The 23804-nt window shown below is 38.4% G+C and overlaps 1 protein-coding gene across 1 annotated transcript in view; it reads left to right on the top strand.

The window, feature by feature from the left end:
- The window catches only part of GMDS (GDP-mannose 4,6-dehydratase), a 411128-nt gene that overhangs the window by 179374 nt on the left and 207950 nt on the right, over nucleotides 1-23804 (top strand). The window contains exon 7 of the mRNA XM_027881664.1: nucleotides 5734-5861. Coding sequence (XP_027737465.1) covers nucleotides 5734-5861 — 128 coding nt within the window. The remainder of the gene's footprint in view (nucleotides 1-5733; nucleotides 5862-23804) is intronic.

Genomic DNA, 23804 nt, shown 5'->3' on the forward strand with positions numbered 1-23804 from the left:
TCATGTTGTTGGACCATTGCTTTCAGTCTGGGATCTGTGGATTTTAATGTTACATAATTATATTTCCCATTATGAAGAATAACCTTTAAAAAAATATTGTCAGTAGTTTTGTCTTTCCTGTTTAGAGATTTCACATGTCCATTGGAAAACAGTTTGGTGTACATAAACTGAAAGGGTTTGAAAACCATTACAAATATATTAAAAATCTGAGAAAACTACTACCATAAGGTACTACTACCATTTTAAATACCAGAGAAGAAGATTCAACATATGATGATGAAGCAAAGTATTCCCATCTATGCTCTACAGGATTAAAATGTAAGAGTTAAAGCACTATATCTCATATTTCAGGAAATAAAGTGATTTATTGTTCTGGTCAGGAAGATGTTTCCCATGCAATGCATGACTTTAGAAGGAGATGATTACGAATCATATCACCCTTATTTCATATATATTTCAATTTGCAAAAATCTGATTTATGGAAAGCTCATCCAAAGGTAGCTGTACTTGCTGTGTAAAATTTGCAGGATATTATGATGAGCAGAAGGAAAAAAAATCACTTTCTGATTTTTCCTTTGTTGCCAAAAACTGATGTTTCTACTTTGTGTAATTGTTGTGAGAAGAACAATTTGTTATTTTTAATTTAGAATGGATTCACAACTTAAATGCATGAGTGTTTAACATATACTAAGTAGTTGCTGTACTAGTTTTACAAAAATGCAGTGCTGTATCAGTTGTTTTGATAGAGACACAATTAAAAATTCCATTTAAACACAAAATATGGAAGGCCAGTTTAAAGATCTTAACTAGATTTTTTTGTCTGGTTTACAGTGACAAATTCATTTGCTTTGGAATAACTGTTATTGCTATTCATCAGCATAAGTTAAAGGAGACTCTGGACTTCATAGCAAATCTGAGTGTTGCTTTGTTTTTTAGTTTCAGCTTGTTACAATGGAATGGAAAAGGTTCTCATAGAATGGAAATGATGAGCAGTGTGGATTTTCAGGCAATCAAAACATTTTCATGATCTCATTAAATGTATCATTTACAACACATATATATTAAAAGAAATATGTTCCTTTGGGTTAGTAGAAGCACTGGGTACACAATGTGTTTGAACATGTTAGGCTTCCACTAGAATCTATGCCAGAACTGTAGAAACTTGGAGGGAAAAAAACCCTACAACCTTTTTCTTGTGTCAGCATCTTCAGAGACAGAAACCTTTTTATCATATTTTATGTAAAATGAAGAAAAAGGTCTTATGGCAACTTAATAGACTGTGCTAGGACTGTGTCTCAGTTGATAGATAAGTACTGCTATTAAATTCTCTCAGACTGATTGTAATTCTATAATATTACTAGGATTAATAATGAATTTTCTTATGCATGAAACAAGTAGTGTTTTATAGTCTTCCTAAGACCACAGTTTTGTCATCGGTTGGGTTTTGTATGTAGACTTGAGAGCCCGGAAAATGAGGGTTCTTGAAATGAAACAGACGCTACAGTAGTGGCTCTTAAAGCTTCTTCATTTGGCTGTCTCTTCTAAACAACGGATTCCAGAGAAAAACACCTACTTCAAACAGCCAGCTTCCCAGTGCTGATAAAAGAAATGGGGTACTGACAAGATTTTGTTTGTGTCTTGGAGCATCCAGCTTTGGAACTGTAGGTGCATTTAAACTATGTCCCTAAAGCAATAATTTTTAAATATGTGTTAATGAGAGATGCGTGCAGCTTTCAAAACTGCATCTTTACCAGAGGTAGGCAGCACCCTTCTCAACAGGATGAGCTGTTTCCCACCCTTAGCCAGGCAGCGCAATGGGTGACAGGCCTGGGCTGGAGAGCCAAAGCTATTGCATTATACCTCTGCTATTCCTTTTTTATTGTAGTATTGTTCCTGTAGTGGTTTGCTGACAAGTTATATGTTTTACAGATCAGGTCTGCTTGATGAGGAATCCTTGCTTTAAATCCTGTCCAGGAAAAGTCGGGTTTGTAAATCAGACCTTATGGTTCCTATTGGAATGCTAATGATCTCAAAGGGAGAGCTTGGGTTTTGAAAACAAATCGAAGCCAATGGCCAGGGTTCCTGAAAGAGCTGTTAATATCATGAAAACTCATGTTTAAGGCCTCTTTTAAAATGTAAAAACTTGTCAGACACTGTTGCAGTAGGGCTGTTAGCAGCAGCTGTAATGTGCTGACACACCAAAGCATCCTTTGCTCCATCTGGCCACATCTCTTCTGCTGCGGTGCAGCAGTTCCAGTGCTGCCAATAGCAATGCAAACCAGAGCATAATGTGGCCCGTCGTGGTTTGGATGTATTCGCTGTACAGATAACTATGCAAGGCGGTTAGCCCATCATGCTTGGCCCTCGAATGACTCTTCTCTTGGTTACTGAAGGATAGTGAGCTCCCAGACCAATGCTACCCTCACACATTTTTAAAAAGTCTTCCAAAAAGTCAAAATACATCAACCATTTAATAGAGTTTTGAACACTCCACGTTCATTTATGCTAGGTGTGAGCAATGAGGCATGTTTTACAAAATCTCTCTGAACTGAGGAAGCACCGTGGAGCTAGACACAAATGTGGGATTCTGACATCTCTCTTCCCCACCAATCCAGGTTAGTTTCTGTTGCTACCACCAACACAATTCCAGGTGATTTAGTAGGGATAATATAATAAACTAGGCCTTATTCAGCTGTGATAGCTGGTGACATTTTAACTGCTGCATCATCTTGATCATGAAAATCAATATAAAGGGTGAAGTGGCTAACACACCAGCAGCTTTGTTGATACTCTTCCTGGCACTGGCTGGCCATTCGGTGGAGGAAAATGCACTTCAAGGTTCAACATTAGCAAGTCCTCACCACCTCCTGAGGAAGAAGGAAGCTAACCATTTCTGTGCCTCAAAAGGTACTTTGCATTCTGTTATATAAAGATGTCTGTAGCACTCCGCCTAGAACCTTATAGATAGAATCAATCCTGAGGAAAGAGACATTACGTCTGCCAAATTTCAGGCCAAAGCAAGATTTTATAGCCTGATTGCAAACCCCTAGGATGGGGCTTTCTAATGGAAATGCTGACATAGCCTTAACTATTTTGTATGACTCCAGCAGGCACCAGCTTTAATTCCAGTTGTGATGTGCATTTAATGGCATGGGATCAAACATAGGGTAATTGGGATATTTTAAGATACTGTGTTTGAAGAGTATTTAAGCATTACTTATGAACCCTATCATTTAAGTGCTTCTGAAATGTGGCATTCAGTCCTGGGGTGCATGAAAAAAATCCTAATCACATTTCTCAGAATGAACAATCGCATTCTGTAGTAGTTTTCTTCCACAGCTTTAATGCTGAGGCACTTTTAAAAAGAGAGTTGGTATTATTTGGTGGAACCCTTACTGGAATATTTCTGGAAAATAAAGGTTTTCATTTTTCATTGTGGTGCTCTCTAGTTCTTCACTTCAGTCTTTTGAGGAATATTTTGATTTTGCTTGGAGAATATCACAAAGATAGTTTCTCTCCAGTTAACAGTGACTCTGCGAGAAGACAGCAGTTATTAGTATTTGCTGTGTTGTGCTAGACAAATTAGCTTTTTCTTGTGCAATATCTTTCATATATTTAAAGTTAATAGCATAAAAGTTCTCTCTCTCACATAACCTAATACGCTTTTTATTTTTTCATGCTGAGGAAATGGTTGCTCCAAAATGGAAATTGACATTCATTAGTCGTGTAGGTTGACAGTAAAACTTGCTTTAATGCAGATGGTGACTAGAACTCTCATTGCTTTTGCTCTGAATGGGAATGTAGTGTTGAAAGCATTCAGTTTTGCTTATTACTCATTTGCAGTCTGGAACATAAAGCCATATACTTTATCCTAGAAAAAGAGCTGTTCCTTCAATTGTTATTTGCTGAATAATAATGCTAACTGAAATTATTTCCTTGGAGAAGGTTAGGAAGTTTCAGAGCTAGTCGTAATAAATTTTTGTAATAATTTGAATCTGTTTTACTTAATTAGCAATAACCTGTGTGAAGGTCTCAAAGCCCTTTGATGAAGTAAAAATTGAAACAATCTTTGGAGAGATGCCAGTCTGACTAAGCCAAAGACGTTGTCACTGGTTTCTGTTAAGCCAGACCTCCACTCCTGCTGCAAGTCTGTCCAGCTAGGAACAGGAGAACCATAGTAATTTGTTTTCAGAAGTTGCAATAGCAGAGTTGTTCTGTGTTGGTCCTGTGCAATTTGAGAGAAACTTTGCTTTAAAAAAGGCTCTGGAGTATATTTTATTTCTGAAAGTTTGCAAATCATGCTGTTTAGGAGGCTTCCTTTGTGTATGAGCACATTTTCAGGGGATAAGGAAATTATATGATTTTCATCCTTTAAAAAAACAGGTGCAAACTGATGATATGTCCTAAATGGCTAATAACCAGAATTCCAATTAGTTCAGCAGTTGATATAAAGTTAAAAATCTCTCTTAATCCTGTGGTAACTTCTAAATTATTTATGTGTTTCATTCCACATGGTTCTTAGAGCTGTGCTCTTTTGGCTTTTTTTTTACTTTTGGGAGAGTCAAATGACACAAAAAAGTACTGTAGTGCTCCTGACTTTACAGGAAAAATCAGTAGTCTGAAAAAGACACTTCCCATTCTTTAATAATGTTACAGGAGCCTACCGTTTGTTTGACAGGAAACAGAATATATTGAGATGCATATCTCAACAGCAGAGTTCCATAATGAAAAAAAGCTATATCTGTGCACTACTTAGGACTTCTGAAATTTGCTAAGAGCATTTTACAAGTGCAGTCATTGTCACTACCTTTCCTGTTTTTCATTTGGATGAGGCATCATCTGTCACCACTTAATCATATTTTTTTTTAGCTATTAAAAAGGCATGTAATTTTAATTTTTGTGGCTTATTAGTGTGCAAATGCCATTAGACTGGTTTAGCCTAAACTCATGGTCTAAATTCAAATCCCTCTGCTTTTGAGGAGACTGTGAGCACCTTTTAGAAATGTTGCCATCATAACCTAAAAATCAAGATACAAAAGTATGTAACAACAAATATTATTTAAAGGAATCTACCCAGAGCAGAAATAGGTACACAAATTTTCTAAAGTAATACTGTGAACAAAATACTGAAATATGATAAAACTATATATAGTCTTCAACTGAGAAAGTTGAAATGGCTATTTCATGACCTATCTGAACCTGGTGGACAAAGAATTGTAAATAACTAGAAAAGTGGAATGCATTTAACCATTAACCAGTCCTTTGGAGAATATGTAGTATGTGCGCAGTCTCCATTTTCTTATTAATAAACAAATTTATTTAGAGATATGCATTCCTTTAAAAAAATTAAAAAGAAAAACAGAAACAGCAACAAAAAACTTGAGGGTGGTCTAAGATGTCTGTCTTCTTTATGTAACCTTTTGCATTTTGTGTTTAAGATTAGCTGACATTCCAAATGATTTTCTTTGGCTTTATGCCTGGAGTGAATTCTGAGGCAGCATATTAGGAATGCTTAAGAAGTCCCAAAAAGGAAGATGTTTGCTGTGAAAGTGCAGTTAATGTGACACTTGCACTGGAAGCTTCTTAGCCTGCTCAAATGATGGCATGGGTCTAGGTGATGTAAGGGGAGTGAATGAAGACGGGAAGACCATGTACTGTGTATACAAGGTGTTTCTTGTAGCCAGTTATCTGCCACTGTCACTATGCTGATACTGCCTTTTGTTTCTATTTCAGGGGCTAACTTTGTCACTCGAAAAATTAGCCGATCGGTAGCAAAGATTCACCTTGGACAGCTGGACTGTTTCAGCCTGGGCAATCTGGATGCTAAGAGAGACTGGGGTCATGCCAGAGACTATGTTGAGGTAAGCTGTGGGCCTTTATCTGAATCATCTTCATAGTGGGGATAATGCTTTTTGCTGTAACTTCAGGTCATGGTCCATGGAGGGCTATCTTGAGATTTTTTTGCCTGTTGAGGTCTGTTAACTTTGTCTTGCTCTTGATTTCAGATTAGGGAATTTAGTAACACAGCAGTCTACCCCAGGCATGACCTGAACAGGAAAATAAATCTTTGAGTTTACATTCCTTGCCTGAATTCCTGGGGAAGGGGTCTGACTATAATGTGGATCTATTTTAGAGTATTTCTTCCATTCTTTTGACAAATTTTATGACCAATATTAAGATTGCAGCAAGATGCAGTGTGACCTGAAGTCAAAGATCCTGCTGGAGGTTGGTGACTTTCATTTAATAAGGCAAGAAGGATGTATATATTAATGATCAAAGATCTTTCTGCTTATACATTAGAAAGAAGCATCACAACATCATTGTGATGGCAGGTATTGGTATGGAAGAGCCTGGATTTAGTGTTTGAAATGTTTTTTGTAGTCAGGATTTGTTTCTAATTTTATTCTACCCATCTACTTAAGCAGACAAACAAACAATACCCCTGTATTGTATTACAAGGGGACATGAATGAGCATGTAGGAAATATTGTCTTTTCCCTAGGAGATTTTTGTCCCCATTTTGGTGCTTAAAGATTTCCTGTGGTCATTGGACTATTTCTGTCTTTTAATAATTTCTTGCTGGGAAACCGGATTTGACTTCACCGTTCATTGATGGAGTTTAAAAAGATGACGACTGTTTGTTTTGTTTTTCTATATTACAAAATAAGAAGTATCACAGTAGGAAAAAGTCTCATTTTTATCATAAATTGAGATTTTAAAGGTAAAGTAAAAGCTAAGCTCTTGAATCTTATGGTCGAAAAGAAACAGCAAGAAAACAAAATCATGATACCTCAATGTAAACTTATGCTCTAGGTAACATAAAACAAGTTAACAGCCGTATCGCCTTGGCATCAAAAGGGTTACATTAAAGTAAGCAAAGAAGGTTCTTTTTGGCAGTCAGCTATAAATGAAATTGGCTCTGGTTCTGTGCAGCATTTGTATGTGAGATGCCAAGGGCACCACGAGTGTCATGACTGCGCCTCCATGACTGTTGTTCTATATTTGTGGCTACAACATTAGCTGAAGCAGTGAGCCACCCCTATCATATTATTAATGCATAAAACTATAGTCAAGAGTGTTCATAAAATCAGTTACCCAGTCTCAACTGAAAGGAAGTAAAAGACGCCAAATAAAATGATCAGTTGCATGAACATAATGAATATAATTTGCATTGGATATTTCATAAAGACTCTGACTGTCTCTTTCCAAGACAACTTATATTAAGTCTTAAATCATGGGATGAATTCTGATGTCTTGTTCCGTAAGGGAAATGCAGAATAACGCTCTTGTGCCTTCTGTGTCAGATCCTTGTCCTGTGTTCACAGTAACACAGAATGGGTAACGTTGGAAGGGACCACAGGGGGTTATCTAGTTTAACCTCGCTACTCAGGCAGGATTATCCTAGAGCATATTGACTAGAATTGTGTCCAGACAGTTCTTGAATATCTCCAGTGAGGAAAACTCCACAACCTCTCTGGGCAATCTGTTGCAGTGTGTGGTCACCCGCACAGTGAAGAAGTTATTCCTCATATTCAGGTGGAACTTCCTGTGCAGCAGTTTCTTCTCTTTGCATCTTGTCTTATTGCTTGGCACCACAGAGAAGAGCCTGGGCCCAGCCTCTTGACACCCTCCCATCAGATATGTTACTTATATGTCGTGATGACATATACCCCTTCTCAGTCATCTCTTCTTGAGGCTGAACAGGCCCAGCTCCCTTAGCCTATCGAGTCTATCATTCAAACCTTTAAAATCAAAAAGGAAATGAGAACAAGTCTATTCAGAGGAATGACTAGCTTTCAAGGCCTTTGGCCTCCAGAAGGAATGTAGTTGTCTGAGGTCTATGGCACGAACACATGTTTTTTGTGCAAGTAGCATTCCAGGCCTTTCAGCTACACATTTTGGGCCTGTCCCAAAATCTGCTGGAAAGAATTCCTCTCTAAAATATAGTTCATCTTGAGTATTTCTCATCCTGGAGAGGTACCCCTTCGGATAATGGGAGAATTATTATCAATTCTCTAATTCCCTGAGTATTGTAGAAATGTGGTTACAGGCAGCCTTCTAATGGCTAAAAAATAAGAGTAACTTTAAACTGGAAATAAACAATTATTTGAGGCTTTAATGGACTGGAAAGTAGGGCTTAGAGATTTACCATTGTTCAAATAAATACATAGTGTGTTAGAAAGCATGATCATATTTACAAGCATTTGGGGAGCTTCCTTAAGCATATGGCTGAACACATAGGGATATATCTTATCCTCTCCATATGTAGTTTTAAATCCCATCAATATTAATACAAGTAACACATGTGCGTTTAGAGCAGATCATGTACTGTGTTTTCTTTCTTCTTATTTCCTTATTAGGGATAATAATAAAACCATAAATACATTCCTTTTTGTTGTTTTATAAAATATTATGGGTCAATTCCTGATCTCATGAAAGTTGATGAGCAAATTCCCATTGACTTTGTGGAGAGACCGTATCCTGTATGTGTTCAACTTGAAAACGTCTGGTGGTTGCAAAGCCTGGTATGATTTTGGGCAAACTCCTTTGCATACAGTGAAGTAGGGAAGAGTGTGCCTGCACTGAAGCAGTATGTGCCCACCAAGTGGCAGGTTGAGGTTAGCTTTAGTAAGAGATGATTCAGAAATCTGAGGTTCAAACATAAGTTCATATCAGTGGAGAATAGCTGGAATATGTGTTTGATTAGGCTTTTGTTCTGGAACTTGAACTGCCACCTGCAGGCACAGGGTACAGCAACACTGTGCTGGTGAATGCTGGTTTCACTTCCTGGTGAAAACTGGGAAGTCCAACTCGTTAGAAAGGATTCCATTCAGTGTTTGAAGAGAACAGAATAAAAATAAGTAGGCATTGAAAATTTTTGGTGTGGGACTATCAATTTTAATCTGTAATTACAGTGGTAACTCTTAACATGTTGGCAGAAATTGCTGCTTCCACTTTCTAACTCTTTCTTAATTTTTACTCTGCTGTGATCCAGCACAAGTCTCATGAGATGATATTAGAGATAAGGATCAATGCCGCTGAGTTGGAAGAGGAAAAACAATACATCAGGACTGTTGACATATGAATCTTCTGTGTACTATTTTGCTTTCTGAGGGTAATGTACATTTTATTTGTTGCAGACAACCTGCGAGGTATTTTCAACTATTAGTTCAATAGCAAGCCTCAAGAGTCTGTCTCATTTCTATGCATTTATAAAACAGAACTCATCATACAAATATCTTCAGAAATCATACAAATTTTCCTCACCCAAGAGTCTTTTTTCAAATAAATATAGATCTGAAAAATATTTAATTTGGACCGTTAAAAAATGCCCATCAATCACAAAATCACAGAATCAATTAGGTTGGAAAAGACCTCTGAGATCATCCAGTCCAACCTATGAACTAGCAACACCATGACAACTAGACCATGGCAGTAAAGCATCATGTCCAATCTTCCCTTAAATACCTCCAGGAATGGTGACTACACCACCTCTCTGGGCATCTCATTCCAGTATCTAATCACCCTTTATTGTGAAGAAATTCTTCCTAATATCCAACTAAACCTTCCATGGTGCAGCCAAAGACTATGTCACTAGTTGCCTGGAAGAAGAGGCTGACCCCCACCTGGCTACAACCTCCTTGTTGGCTTTCCTGAGGTCTCCCCTGAGCCTCCTCTTCTCCAGGCTAAACAACTCCACTCCCTCAGCTAGTTCTCATAAAACTTGTGCTGCAGACCCTTCACTGGCTTTGTTGCCCTTCTCTGGAACCACTTCAGCACCTCAATATCCTTCCTGAACTGAGGGGCCCAGAACTGAACACAATACTCGAGGTGTGGCCTCACCAGCACTGAGTGCAGGGGAAGAATCACTTCCCTGCTCCTGCTGGCCACACTGTTCTTGATGCAGGCCAGGATGCCATTGGCCTTCTTGGCCACCTGGGCACACTGCTGGCTCATGTTCAGCCAACTTTCAACCAGCACCCCCAAGTCCTTTTCCTCTGGGCCAGTTTCCAGCCACTCTACCCCCAGCCTGTAGAACTGCATGGGTTACTTTGGCTGAAGTGTAGGAGTCAGCACGTGGTTTTGTTGAACCTCATAGCGTTGGTCTCAGCCCATTGATTAAGCCTCTTCAGGTACCTCTGCCGAGCCCTCCTACCCTGTGGAAAAAGTTCATATTACAGTTCAACAGCTGAGAATTTTTCTTCCTTTCCTTCAGTTTCCTCTTTATCACCCGCTGGTGATCAGGCTGCCTTCTGCAGTTGTGCTGCCTACACCTCAGTGTTGTGCAGACAGCAGAAATACTGCACTGATAAATGCTAGAAAAGTCCACCAATATATGTCTTACAAAACTAAAAGAACTAGTCAAAGGTAACAATTTTAATAATCTTTGGTACAGATCAGAAATATTCAATAGAATATTTCAATGCCTTCAATAGAAATCCAGCAGTATTCAAGCAGTAATTACAGAGGACTCATAATTTGGTCATAATTGGCTCCAATTCAATTAATTACACGTCTGGTCAAATGTTTAGAATTAAGTATGGGCCTACATTCATGGTGAAATCAGGGTGCATTTGATATTCTGAATGTATGGGAATCACCTTCCATTAATTTATATTTAAATAATGTAAAGGAAAACAATCAAAGAGAAAAGTTTATAAATAAGTAATATAGTAAGTTATTGTAGAAGCCAACCAAGAATATTAAGAAACTGCTTGAAGAGACACTTTCCATCTTACTCTTTTTTTTTTTTTTTTAATTGCTACTGGTGCTGATTCATAATTTACTCTGCAATTAAATTGCAGAAGAAAATGCACAGTCATTTTTATTATCTTAAACAATTTTGTGCCCCTTGAAATTGAGATAGTAAAATCTAATGTTTGTTTAAATCTCTAGTCAGCATCACCTGGTCTTTTATTCATGATTTTTCTATTCACCATTCTAATAGGCAGGAAATTACCTTTGGAAACAACTGCGACCATTTCTGTTGAGGGAAGTCCCTTCTTGTATGTTTGTGTGTGTGTTTAAATATAAAAACTCTTGTCAGACAAAATTATTTAAAATTTTGCTTTACTCTTGTGTGTAAGAAAAGGAGTCAGCCAGCATGACTGTTGACCAAGGCATTTCTAGTTCTGTTTTGTTGTTTTCTTATAGTGTTAAGAATATGTTGTCTTTTGAGATACATTTTACCTTAGTCTGCTAAGCGTTTAAGTTTTCTCTTATTAATCCTTTCATCATCCTAGCTGAATTCTTGATTATGAGAGTCTGGCTTTGTTAAGGACTGTTGGTTGTGAAAAGAAAGTCAGTTCTATCTGTCTGTATAACGATCAATACCTCCTATAGTTATGAGATTGGCTCATGAACTTGAGGCATGTTTCTAAATGGGGTTACCCTTTTGTTATGGACTGAAGTGAAAAAGTTTTTCCTTTCTTACTGCTTTGTTTTTATGTTTAAAGCCTTCTTTAATAATAAAGAAGAATCTTCTAATAAAAGTTAAGAAATAATTTCAAACTCTCAGTACTGGACTTGTTTCAGTATGAGGGTATAGCCATCCAGGTAAAGTCTATTTTGTGTATTTCCAAATACACATTTTCTGTTCATCAGCTTACCTGAACTGGGATAACTGGTGGCTCTATTAAGCCAAACTTATCTTCAAATTAAATCAAATCTGCTCCAGTTGATGTGATTAGCCACTGAACTGGCTTTTGCTTCCATCTAGGTGAAGTAATTGTGAGAGCAGCAAGGCCTGTATGAACCTTTAGGAGAAAAATGTGATAGACTATGCTCCTTTGGAACCACTACTGACTGTTCATAAAACTCTTGACAGGTGGTACTTTCTGAAGCATTATCTTTTCTGGAAGCATATATATTAAAGACACTGAGACAATGACTATTCCACCTTAGATTCTTTCTAATAGTTTAAAAATCTTTAAAGTAGAACTAAGTCTCTGAAAGAATGAGACTGTTGAGAAAGCAGTATCTTCCTGAAGTAAGTATGCGTTTGCCACGGACAGAATGTTCTTTGATTTCCTCCCATAAATAATTAGATCATGTGGAGATATGATGTGTCCAAGATAAAGGAAGGAGCATTTGACCAGAGTAGCATGTTCAATCAATCATCCGTGCAAATAATGATCCAGTTCTCAGGATACAACACAGGCAGCCTAAGTGGCCACAGTACAGTCTCAGCTGGTCTCAGTGAAGTTCGCCCAGCACTGACTGTCAGGCTGGAAGTTGCTGGCATTGCAACACAGCCACTTCCTCATGACACAAGAATGCTGGAAGAGCAGGTCCAAGAAAAAAAGATTGTCTTCCCTTTTGTTGAGTCTATAGGGAAAAGACATAAGTAAGTGGATTTCCAAAGGCAATTCATGCTACCATTCTTTTAGTGAATTATTTGTAGATATTGCACCTCAACGATATTCCAACACTACAAAAGAGCTCAGTTCTTGATTTGAGGTGGTAGATGTCATCACTGGCCTCAAAACCAGTGTCTCCCCAGCACGTCTCTCATGCAGATTCAAGATAGGGTCCTGTGAGACACTGCCATAATTTCTCTCTATACTGCTGTCCAGGTAGACTCCATCAGGTTCCCTAGGCTCAGTACGGCACCTGTGGCCCCACTTGACTTCTGGCTTCAGAAACCACTCTTTTAACTCTCTGATTTTAGTCAAAAACTTTGGAGTGGAACTGAAGACCAAACATTTTCTCCAAAGCTGTTTCTGAGCGGTACTAAAATGAACTGTCACAAATTATAAGCATATAGTGAAGCTCAGTGTACATTTCTTCTCCAGTTTCCCATACAAACAGAGAAAAAGTTGAGATTTAAATAATTATGTTTTCTTTCTGTTAGAGCATGATTTGGTGCCAGCAAAGTGTAGGTATAATTCTCAAGCATCTTCTTTCAGATTTTGAAAATATGGGCAAACTTTCCCTTATGCAGAGAGAACGTTTTAGAATAACTGTGATAGTAAAAGTTTCCTTTTTAATGCTAAACAAAGGCTTACATTTTTGTAAATAAGGCTGTGCAATAAAAGATCTTATAATGCATTTCTTTCAGTGCATGTAATTTAGAGCTCTTGACTATTGGGAATAGTTGCAATTCCCAACAGAGTAACACAGTCTTTTTTATCATCGTAATTCTACTCAAGTGCATGCTGTCTACATTAAAGAAAAACAAACCTAAACCAAGTCCTTCATGGTTTTTGAAATGCTGAAGTCTGTAAATAATATGATTCTAAATAACTACAGCATAAATAGGAAAATTTGAACACGCTTTATTCGTGTGCTCATGCACGCACATACACAACACAACCCAAATATCACAGAACCACAGAATCACCGAGGTTGGAAAAGATCTCAGAGATCATTGTGTCCAACCTGTGACTGATCACCACCTTGTCAACTAGACCAGAGAACTGAGTGTCACATCCAGTTGTTTCTTGAACACCTCCAAGGGATGGTATGTTTCTGTGCCTGGATGATTTTTGTGGAAATTATTTTTGGTTTCATGTATGTGCTATTTTCTCTTTATATGATTGATAATAAGAGATTGTGCACAAAAGTAAGTTGTTAATTACAATAGACAGGAGTGGTCTCCATAATTAAAACATAAAAATGAAGAAAGAAAAGGGTATTAATTACAATATGTAGGTGTTGTGTCTAACACACATCATATGGAATTGATTTCCAGCAGCAGTGGTATACTGTAAGTCCAAATGTAAGTGTTGCTGTTAGACTTTCTTTCCTTTCAGAAAACTATCATGATCTATTTCAGAACGATAGCATCTTTTCCCTCTTTTTATTTTCTAGCAGATGTATTTTCTGTGAGGGAAACATAAATGTAAAGAGATTTTCTTTTTTATTATTTACATAGATTTTCCTTTAACTTTCTTTTTCACCACTTTCATGTTTGACCTATTAGTGTTTTTAGGATTTACAAAGCCAAAAAAAAGTGCTTTCCGCAGCAAAGCCATCTGGTTTAGTTTCCTGTGTCTCAACAATGATATGTGTATTATTATCAAGGCCACCCTGGTGGTTTTCTAAGTGGTCTTGTTACAGCGGTGGTCTTACAATTCAATTGGAGTGATGGAAAGGTTAGACTAAGGCTTCTTTCAAGTATAAGGTTTCCAGATTGATAAATTATGTATTGTTGTCATATTTCTGAGTCTGACCTATTTTGCCATTTTAACTTTAATGCAGTATCTCTCCCATCAAATAATGCAACTACAAGAGTTCTCCTGACAAATTCTGCTCTTCTAGTAGGTTCTTCTTGAAAATACCAAATTAAGGCATTTTGCATAAGTAACTGTAAATGCACGCTGTGTTCCTATAGTTTTAGTTTTCTGCTCTGTCTGGCAATGCGTTAAAACCCAAGTAAAATTATTACAGGGTCCCCATTTCAGAGCTGTACTTTTAGTTGTTATAAGGTCAGTAGAAAACATATGGTTGTCAGCAGAGAGACTATATATACACCATCATTGCAGTCCACATCAGTGCATGCTGCAGGACAGTGTTTACTCATTACAGGTGGCAATATAACACCAGCATGAAAACAAGCCAGACTTTTAAAAAAAGGTCTATTCCACTTTCCAGTCAGTCTTGTGGGGATTTTAACTTGGGGCAATAGCAGATGAGACTGTGGGAAAGAGATGACTCTCACGAGGGAGATGAGATTGCCTGGACCCAGGGAGTGAATACACCAGACAGCCTGCTCAAGGTTGCAGCTGTGCCTGGAGTGAAACCACTATCACATCGTGGAATGTGGAGTGAGATGTGGAGATTCGGCACAAGGTGAATCTTCCCAAAATATAACAGTGAAGGTCTCACAAGTCTCCCTTCAGTGTAATTGAATCATGGTTTCAACATTTTTTCTGCGTTGTAGTCCGCATAAATTTTATGAATTGGGCAAGTTCAAGGCGAATTTGAAGGAAACGTTCTCATAAACATTCTCTAGCCCTCTGCATGCAAAATTTCAATTGCATACTGTACAACAAGAAAACCCCTAGTTCATGGAAAAAAAATATTAAAGATTATGAGAAAACTAATACAAATGAAATGTATTCTTTAATCAGCTGAATCAGTTCAATTGACATTTTTCCTTTCTTTCTTTGCTCTTTTTCCTATCATGAGTGGAAAATAAGAAAGAAAATAAAACCAACCAGGTGTGTCTACCTTTGAACTCAGAAATCTTTTTATTCAATCAGTTGGTATTTGACAACATTTTAAAGAATGGGAAGCAGCATCTTTTATTTATAAATGTTAGGTAACATTAACAACAGGTAGTGCTACCAGCCTGACCTGTAATAATCCAGATGGTTTCTCTTTATTAACTAATCTGTGATTTACAGGTTTATTTGAATCTTAGAGTAGCATACCACATTCTGAGAAAGCTCTTTAGCATAGTTGGTTTGAATTTTAATAAGGGGAAAAAATCCCTTAAAACAGATCATTAAAATTTAATGAGGACATTTTTAAAACCCCATAATGGTTCAATTTACACTGGAAGTCAAAAATAGTTAATGGTGTTGTTATGTCTGTGTGGCAACATCCTCACTATACAGTAATTGTTTTCATTTGAAATTAAACCAGTAAAACATCATGCAGTGCATTCCCAAACCCAAAGTTTTTAGCAAACCTCCAATAATTTCAGGTCATTCCACTGAAAGAAGAAATGTTTCAGAGGATAAATTAAAATGTCAGGGCTCAGTTTTATTGTACTCTAGCTGTTAATATTCAGTGCATTATTAAGAAGATTGGTTATCAGCAGAGTGACTGTTCTTTCTTGATCTGGGTGCAGAAAAGAAATACCATTTTTTTGTTTGTTTGAGTGGGAAACATTCCCCAAACCCACAGGGTGCACTTAATATGCCACTTTTAGTTGTAGCAGAAATACTTGAATTTTAGCTGTAGGTGTTTTTGGATGAAGCCTTGACCTAACAACCAACATTAATGATCCAAAGATAGAGCAGCTGAACTTTCCAGTTGGCCTTCTTTGGCCGATTTTAAGCTTTCCCTAGGGATGGTTGACTTGGTTACCAGGTTAAGTATGTGAAGAAAGCTTATTGCTGTCTTGTGCTTGACTCCTTTCTCTCTTCGTCTCAAAATCCACGTGATTTCTGCAGTTAAAGCGATTGTGTCTTTCCTCAGAAGCATGAGATGCATTACATTTGCAAGGTAGCTGAGTGACATTAGTGTTTTCTTAGCCCTGCCCCAAGTCAGCTTGGCAGTTTGGCTGGAGTGGATTTTCCTGCAGCCATCAAAGAGGAGAACGAAGTAAACAGTGGGGCCCTGACATCATCCAGTGCCTGCAGCTTACGAGAGGCCTGTGCAAAACAGCTGGTGGTTCCTTCAAACCTTCCCAGCACTTCCTCCTGTGAAGGAGGGTCGAGGCTGACTGGTGCAAGGGAGCCGAGCAGCTGTCCTTCCTCACACACCCTGCAGATGCAGTGGTCAGCTCCTGCTGCTAGCAACCTCGGTGGCCATTTCGTTGCTTCTAGTGAAATAAGGGGTTTAATGATGCTTCTTAAGTGAGTAGGCCCATATATCTGCTTTCAAATTTTCTGTTGCGCAGTGGGATTAAAAGGATCTCTGCTATTGGGTTTGAGGAAGAAAATCAGGGGATCCCTAACTATTCATATGAAATGTTGCCTCTCCGCAAGGACAAATTATTGGGATTTTTTTTTTTTTTTGAAACTTGAATGCAGTCCAAGCACATTTGCTTACTCTTTAACTTTGCTCTCAGTAACAAGCTTTGTACTTTTTAGAAGCTGTGATATTTTTTTAGTGCAAGTTGTGCATTATTATTTCTTGATCTGCAAATGGGTTTGATTTTTATTTTTTTAATGTCAGAAGAGGTTTTTCTTCTTCCACGTGCACTTTACGGGTTTCTTTAAGGAGCACTAATTGCATGGGTAGAGCATTAACTCCTGCTTCTGCCTTAACCTCTAGCAGTGAGATGTTACTCTACCCTATAGGGTTTATCAAGGCAACCCTAACGCTCTAATGCCATGCTCATGTGTGGCTTTAGACATAATGGAAAGTTGATACAAATCATACGATCTTGCTGCACTGTGCTTCATTTTACAAGAAAAAGTAATGCTTTGTGTTGCTGATGCAGTATGTTCCTTTTGCAACGCAGGCTTATTTTCCCCCTTAGCATTAATTTGTTATGCTGCATTTATTTCCAGACCAACACTACTTTTCCAAATCTGGTGGGAATTTCTCTCTTCTGCTGAGGTGCTTTAAATTCATCAAGCATCAGGTTTTTAATTTATCATATCCATTTTATAGGGAAAATAAGTGGCAAGGGGAAGATATTTTAAGTATATCCTTTTCATTTTATTGTCAATATTATTACTAGTATCCAAGGTAGATATATACTAAAAACACTGCTGGTTTAAAACTGTCCATCTGCCAGATAACAAGTGTATCCCAGGTTATTGGAAAGGTGTCAGGAGGCATAAGACAGGATGGTCTGTAGGCTCTGTAACAGACCAATACCCAATAGGTCAGTCTCCCAACAAGGGAAAGCCCAAGAGGTGCCTGGCTGCTGCTTGGCACGGGCTTCTTACCACCATCATCTGGTTACCAGCAGCCTTGCTCTTGAAACCCCTATGCCCAGAGGAGGCTGTATTTGAGTGTTGTATTCAAACTGCAGATAGGGAATTACCATTGCTCCTATATGTGCATGTTGCATGCTTATGTTTATTTGATGTTTTATTTCAGCCCATAATACCTTGTAAACATTTTCCAATGATTCACACGCCATAACCATGGTATGCACCACTGGACTGTGTCTTTCTGAGTTGATAGCACTGGTAATAGAAATGATACTGGTTTGCAAGGAGGACCCTGCCATAGAGCAGGGCCCTTCTGTGTTCTGCTTTCTGGGAATGCCAAGGTTGAGCACAAAGGAACTTCCCTCCCAAGGACCTTTTACAGCCTAACTGGTATACCTCATCTCTAAAAGAACCTTTTTTTTTCTTTTGGAAGTATAAGAGCAGCTGAGTAACAATTTAGAATTGGTTCTGGCTGGTGGTTTGTGCAAGTTCTTATGATCTGAGCACACTTAATGTAACACTTTTATATCATGTACAACACTTTGCTGGTGTCTTAAAAATAAGGATGCTATTCTAGAAAATATACTATTTGATCCAGATAGCAATACAGGGTAAGCATATGTGTGAAGTGCTCAAGCCCTGAGAGGACTGTAGGGCTGTGAGTTCCCTCATTGCCCCCTTGGAAAGCCTGAAGAGCCAGGATGCTGCAAACCAACTGCAGGAACTGGTTTCAAGTGAAATCTTCTTCTAATAATAGGATTGTTGACTTAGGTGGGACTTGACTTCATTCATTGTGCATTCATGCATTTGTGCACAGGGAGGCAGAGGCCAGCAGAAGAGAAAGAGGCTCTGTGCCTGCTCAGAGTTACACAGTACACCTGTGACAGGGACAGCCACAATTTGGCTCTAAAAGTGACCTCAGGATACATTAAAATGACATTTAACACATTACCAATAAAACCAGGAAGCATAATAAAGAGTTTTCACCTGGCCTGGTCAGTGCCAGTTTTCAGTCTCCAGTTTGACAGAATGATGGAATTGGTGCACGACTGCTCACTCCTTGTAATTAAGTAAATTAGACTTTCCTTAAAGAAGGCTTTTTTGTTGGTGATGTTCATAAGGTCACATCTAAAGAAAGGTAGTGTAAAACCAACAGGCACGCATGTAGAGGTATAGCTGGCAAAAGAAAAAGTTTGAGTAAGAAGTCCACCCAAACCAAAAGTAAATTAATCATCATTGTTACCACATTAATTTTGGAGTGATTACAGAAAGTAGTGTTAAATAATAGCAGAATCATGCACATTTAACATTTACCTTTAAAATACACTATGCAATAAAGAGAAACAAGATTCAGTTCCCTTGGCCTAATTTATTCATTTAAGGTTTAGGAACAAATTGTGTCATGAAATTGCATGCTGATGATAGGCAATTAGTCGCACTGATTTGTAGCAGTCTGATCATTTAAATACAATGTGTCATAAATATTTCAAGGTGGAGGGAGGAAATCCAAATTCTGAAAACACTATCTTAACCATATCTTGAACAGTTGTTTATGTTCTGGAGTTGCTTGTAAAATAGTTGACTCATAACTAAGCTGATAGTTTTATTAGTAGGATCTTAAAGTGATCCATTTTTGCCTAGATATGGCTTTCAGTGGGATACTGGTTCATATAAAGTCTCTTTCAGTGAAACAGTCTACTAACTTGTCACTGCAAATTCTGGCTGTGTTGGTTTTAGAAAGTACTGCTGGACCTTGAAGTATTATTACACTTTCTTGGAAGGGAAAAAAAAATCACACAAACTTTTCTATTTCATGAAGGCAGACAAAAGGTAGAAAATAAAACTGCCTGTAAACTAGAACAGAATAGGAGTGCTAAGGATGAAAGCTAGGATCTGGAATCCCACCCAGAACCAGTTTGGCAGCAGCTAAAAGGAGCACTGTCTGTAAGAGAGAAGCAAATTTATACTCAGGAGGACCACAGCTGATGGTGATAACACTGCATCTTCCTATGGGAGAGATGTGTAGGCAATACAAGATGGGGATTAAGACCCTAGTTTATAGCAGAATGCTGTGTTCTTATCGCCTGCTCTTGAGCCAAAGTGAGCTGCCAGCTGCCCCTGTGCTTGATTCTGCCTGTGAAAAGAGACTGAAATTCTCTAACCTGAGTGGGTCACAAAACAAAAACATGCATAGAAAGTAGCAAACATTTGCATTAGATTTTGATGGTTTGCTTCCTTAAAGAGTGAAGAGAGATGAGGGAAGGGTGTGTTCAGTAGACAAGTTTGACTTGAGAATTGTCCTTAATTAGACTCCTGAAAGTAAAAGAGACTGGCTCTGCAGGATTAGTAATTTTGTATTGGGCACAGGCTCAGCCTGCCCACTTGGGTAGGGGAGAAGACAGCAAAGGTGGGTTCCCTGTGTAACCTACCAGCACAAATAGGTCCCTCAGCCTACCACTACTAAAATAAATGCAGCTTTTTTGCAAATGATAAAACTAGTCGGCAGTAACAGAAATTAGATTGAGAACACCCTTGCAGTTGCTTCTAATTAACAGAAGACACAAGTGATCTTAAGCTTTGAATCCTACTGCTTACGTACTGGTGGCAAAGTGCACAGTTGGACTGTGGCGTTAAGTTACACACGCATCTGATCAACCAAGTATGGTAGACCTTTCTTTCAGACTTCACCCTGAAACTCAAAAATTAACACCTAATTTTTTAACCATTACTTTTTAATAACAACCCACATAATATTTTCATAGCCAGAGTGTGTGTCCTCTTCTGCTTTGTAACAGCTGCAGATGCCTTGAAGCAAGCCTGAAGGTGCATGCGTGTGTTGCTGGTCCTTCTGTCTTGTTTTACAGGGAATAACAGGAGTGCAGAGATTTGTCCTCCAAGGTTGTGTGTGGGGACTGTTGAAGTAGCATCTGAGGTGTTACTGAAATTTAATAGCAGCAGGTGCCCAGTCTTTAACAAAAGCATCCTTTCTTCTAGAGGTTCACTAGGCATCAAAGCCTGAGAGGTGTCAGCAAATAAAAAGTGCCAGTTTGTTTACACTAATTTTTTTTTCTTGCTTTTCAGTTGCTGGAACTTCATTCTTTCTTTTATTTTGATAGAGCAATAAATCTTCTAGTTCCCATAGTTAGATGGGAAAAAATAAAACAACAACAAAGACTGAATTTCAGTTGGTGAAGAGAAAGCAGAGAGGGATAAATAAGTGTAATTGAATTTTTAACAAAAATGCTTTAAGGAAGACAGTAAAATTACTTGGTTGCATTAGAATTTTCAAGATACTAAGTTCCTTTGCGTGTATACACAATGAGAAATAATTGGAAGTAGCTACAGTAGTATTCAGAATAACTTGCCAAGTCATCTGTCCAACAGAATTTGAATTAAAACAGAATAAAAAAAGGAACTAAGAGAGTAGGCCTACCCATAGAAACAAGAAAGATTTGTACCTTGAGCAGACTGGATTTGTTATTCAGTGGCTACTATTACTATGATGTTTGTTGCTTTATTTAGATGAACAGTTTGGCTCTGGTTGTCTTTGTTCTCGCTGTCCGGAAGACTTGGCACATTAAATGTCGTGCACGGTAAGGTTAGAAAGGGAGACCTGCAAAAGGACATCCACCCAAGGTGAGCTGACAGACAATAGCAGAACATCCTTTTCTTTGGAAGCAACTCATCAGGAAAGCATTGGTCCTGCCTCTCTGTATTTAGCTGAATGCAGATGAGAGGCATGATTAACACTAATGAGTGACCAGGGATTTATTGTTTACTTAGAGATAAGGCATCAGCTTCCTTCATTGGCACTTCCTGCCAAATAATTTGATCCTAGTTCACTAGTTATTTTATTATTTGTTGTTGCTCATTTTGATAGTGGTAGTTGTTGTTGCTTTAAGTGATTTCTTTCACCAAAATCTTTTCATCGCTTGCACTTATTTTATTTTATTTTATTTTTATTGTAAATTGTCTGAACTGTTTGTCATTTGGGCCACAGTACTCTGGAGGTCCTTTACATGCATCACATGCTCTGCGTCCAACAGTGCTTTTTCTGTTCAGTTCTTGCCCTCCTCCCCAAAGCTGAAATAAATCAAAGTAGGTTGAGACTCAGTCGCAATAAATCAAGACCTGTCCAAAACTGGAGCCTGCCCAGTCAAAATGTCATAGCTTGGCTTTCACTGAGGATTAATTAAAGGCCTGATATAAAGCCCAGATGTGCTTCAGGAGAGTAGCAAACTGCTCGGTGGTGACTATACTAAAAACCAAGTCTCCCCATGAATCTGCCCACCCAAGAACATGGAGGAGGATAAGGCTGAGGAAAAGGGAGGAGGGGAGGGGAGAGGAGGAAAGGAGTAAACTGAATCAAGCATGATTTTATAGCATCTATGTTGGCAAAAAACAAGACAAGCTCTATGTTAGAGCACCTCTGAAAAAAATACAAAGCCTGCATGTGTATATTTCTAACAGCCTTAGAGAACATAATTGTTAAAATGTTCAACATTAATTGGGAGTGGGATAAAGCTAAGACAGTGAGTGAACTTTTGCACTTTTTATGGTCAAAAAAATATATATATGTGGCATGTCCAGTCACTGAGCTTACTTGGTGCCTGTTTTATATTAAATTCCTGAAAGTCATCTTGACTAAAATAGTTTAGCTGAAGATTCCTGAGGCTCTGATAGGGACAGATATGGAAATGTGTATGTATCTAAATTCAGTATATTTGAATATAAATGTGTAAAATATACTGAAATTACATGTTGCTTGCATTATGGCCTTTGTAAATCTCCAACTTTGGTTCCAGAGGTACAGTGATTTAATGGAACAGTGAGCACAGAATGACCCTTTTTAAAAAAGACAGGCACTTAAAGAGTGTTGCAGCTCAATATATGGTTATTCTCACATTCTCTTGCAGGCATAGAAATACAATTTCCTGGAGGAAAAAAGTAGTACCTGATTGTTTGTACTGAATTAAACGATTTCCTGAATAAGATTAGTCCAAAATTTAATTTCATAATTGGTTTCAGTTTCTTTGAATTTGCTGCATGTAAGTAATAAGTACACACATGTGCTCTGATGAGATGCAGTGTTAAATTGTCATAGACCTAGATGAGTGGTTATGGGATGGCAGGAGAGATCTGTCAAGCAGTGCTGCCCTATGCTCTTCAGTCTGATGTACTGAATCACTGTTTATGTAGCAGTCAGTTTTGATGCCCTGGATATTTCTAGGCATAGGATGTTCCTATGCATAAGTATGTGATATACTTGTGTATTCATTTACTTATATATCTTCTTAGAGACATGACATGCTTTCTAATCTCTCCTCTGCCCAGATTAAATGAGTGTCATCTTGCAAAACAGGCAGAAAAGTAGGAGATAAGGAGCTGGACAAGAGGCCTAGATTAAGGTTTAATTTCTGCAAAATGTGAGCCAAGAGTATAACAGTTCTTTGTTAAGGCCCCAAGAAAGCCTGACAAAAGCCAGGGTTTGAGGGAAGCTTGATGTCAGGCTTCGCAGTGTTGCTGACTCTGGGGCTTGTCCTTGTTGCATTCAGTAGATACATGTTTGTGCCACCTTGGCAAAGCAGAACTGTGACCAGCCTTGAGTAACCCATATGTCAGATGGCTAGCAAATGACAGGTTTTGCTCTTCAGCATTCCCTCATCCTGTGCAGTGAGGAAAAACCTACTGAACCCGATACTTTTCTCTGCTGAGTCAATGTGTCTCACAGAAACTTGCAATGCTGGTTTGGTACCCGTTCCTCCATAGGTCACCAAAGGACAGGTTATGCTAGGTTGCCTGATGCATGGTCCAGCTCCAGGTGAGGCAAGGTGATGAATCGGGTTCAGAGTCCATCCAGGGTTCCAGTCAAGAGCAACAGAAGGGACTGGAGCGATAATAGAACATAACTGAGGTAGAACAGGAAAAGTCTGGAGTTTTATTTTAATTAAAGTAGAGGTTTGACCCAATTAACACAAAATCGCAGTGTTTCCGTGCCCAAGCATATTGGGAGGTGAAAAGAAGACCTGTGCATGCATTCCCTATGGAGACAGGAGTCAGTGTGCCTTGTGGGGCTGCTTGCCTCTGGGAACAATAGTTGGCTTTCAGGCGGCCAACCTAGCCCCAGTACTCCAGCTCCCCTCTCCTTTTGAGGGCTGCTGTGAAGTCACATTTTGGAATGCTTTACTATGTGTGGGAAAGCCTGGACCAGAGAACACTGGAGGAGAGAAACTTAGTGCTTGCA

Source organism: Empidonax traillii, unplaced genomic scaffold (assembly GCF_003031625.1).
Source record: "Empidonax traillii isolate 1590-97213 ecotype Southwest subspecies unplaced genomic scaffold, ASM303162v1 scaffold92:size1159251, whole genome shotgun sequence".
NCBI lineage: Eukaryota > Metazoa > Chordata > Aves > Passeriformes > Tyrannidae > Empidonax > Empidonax traillii.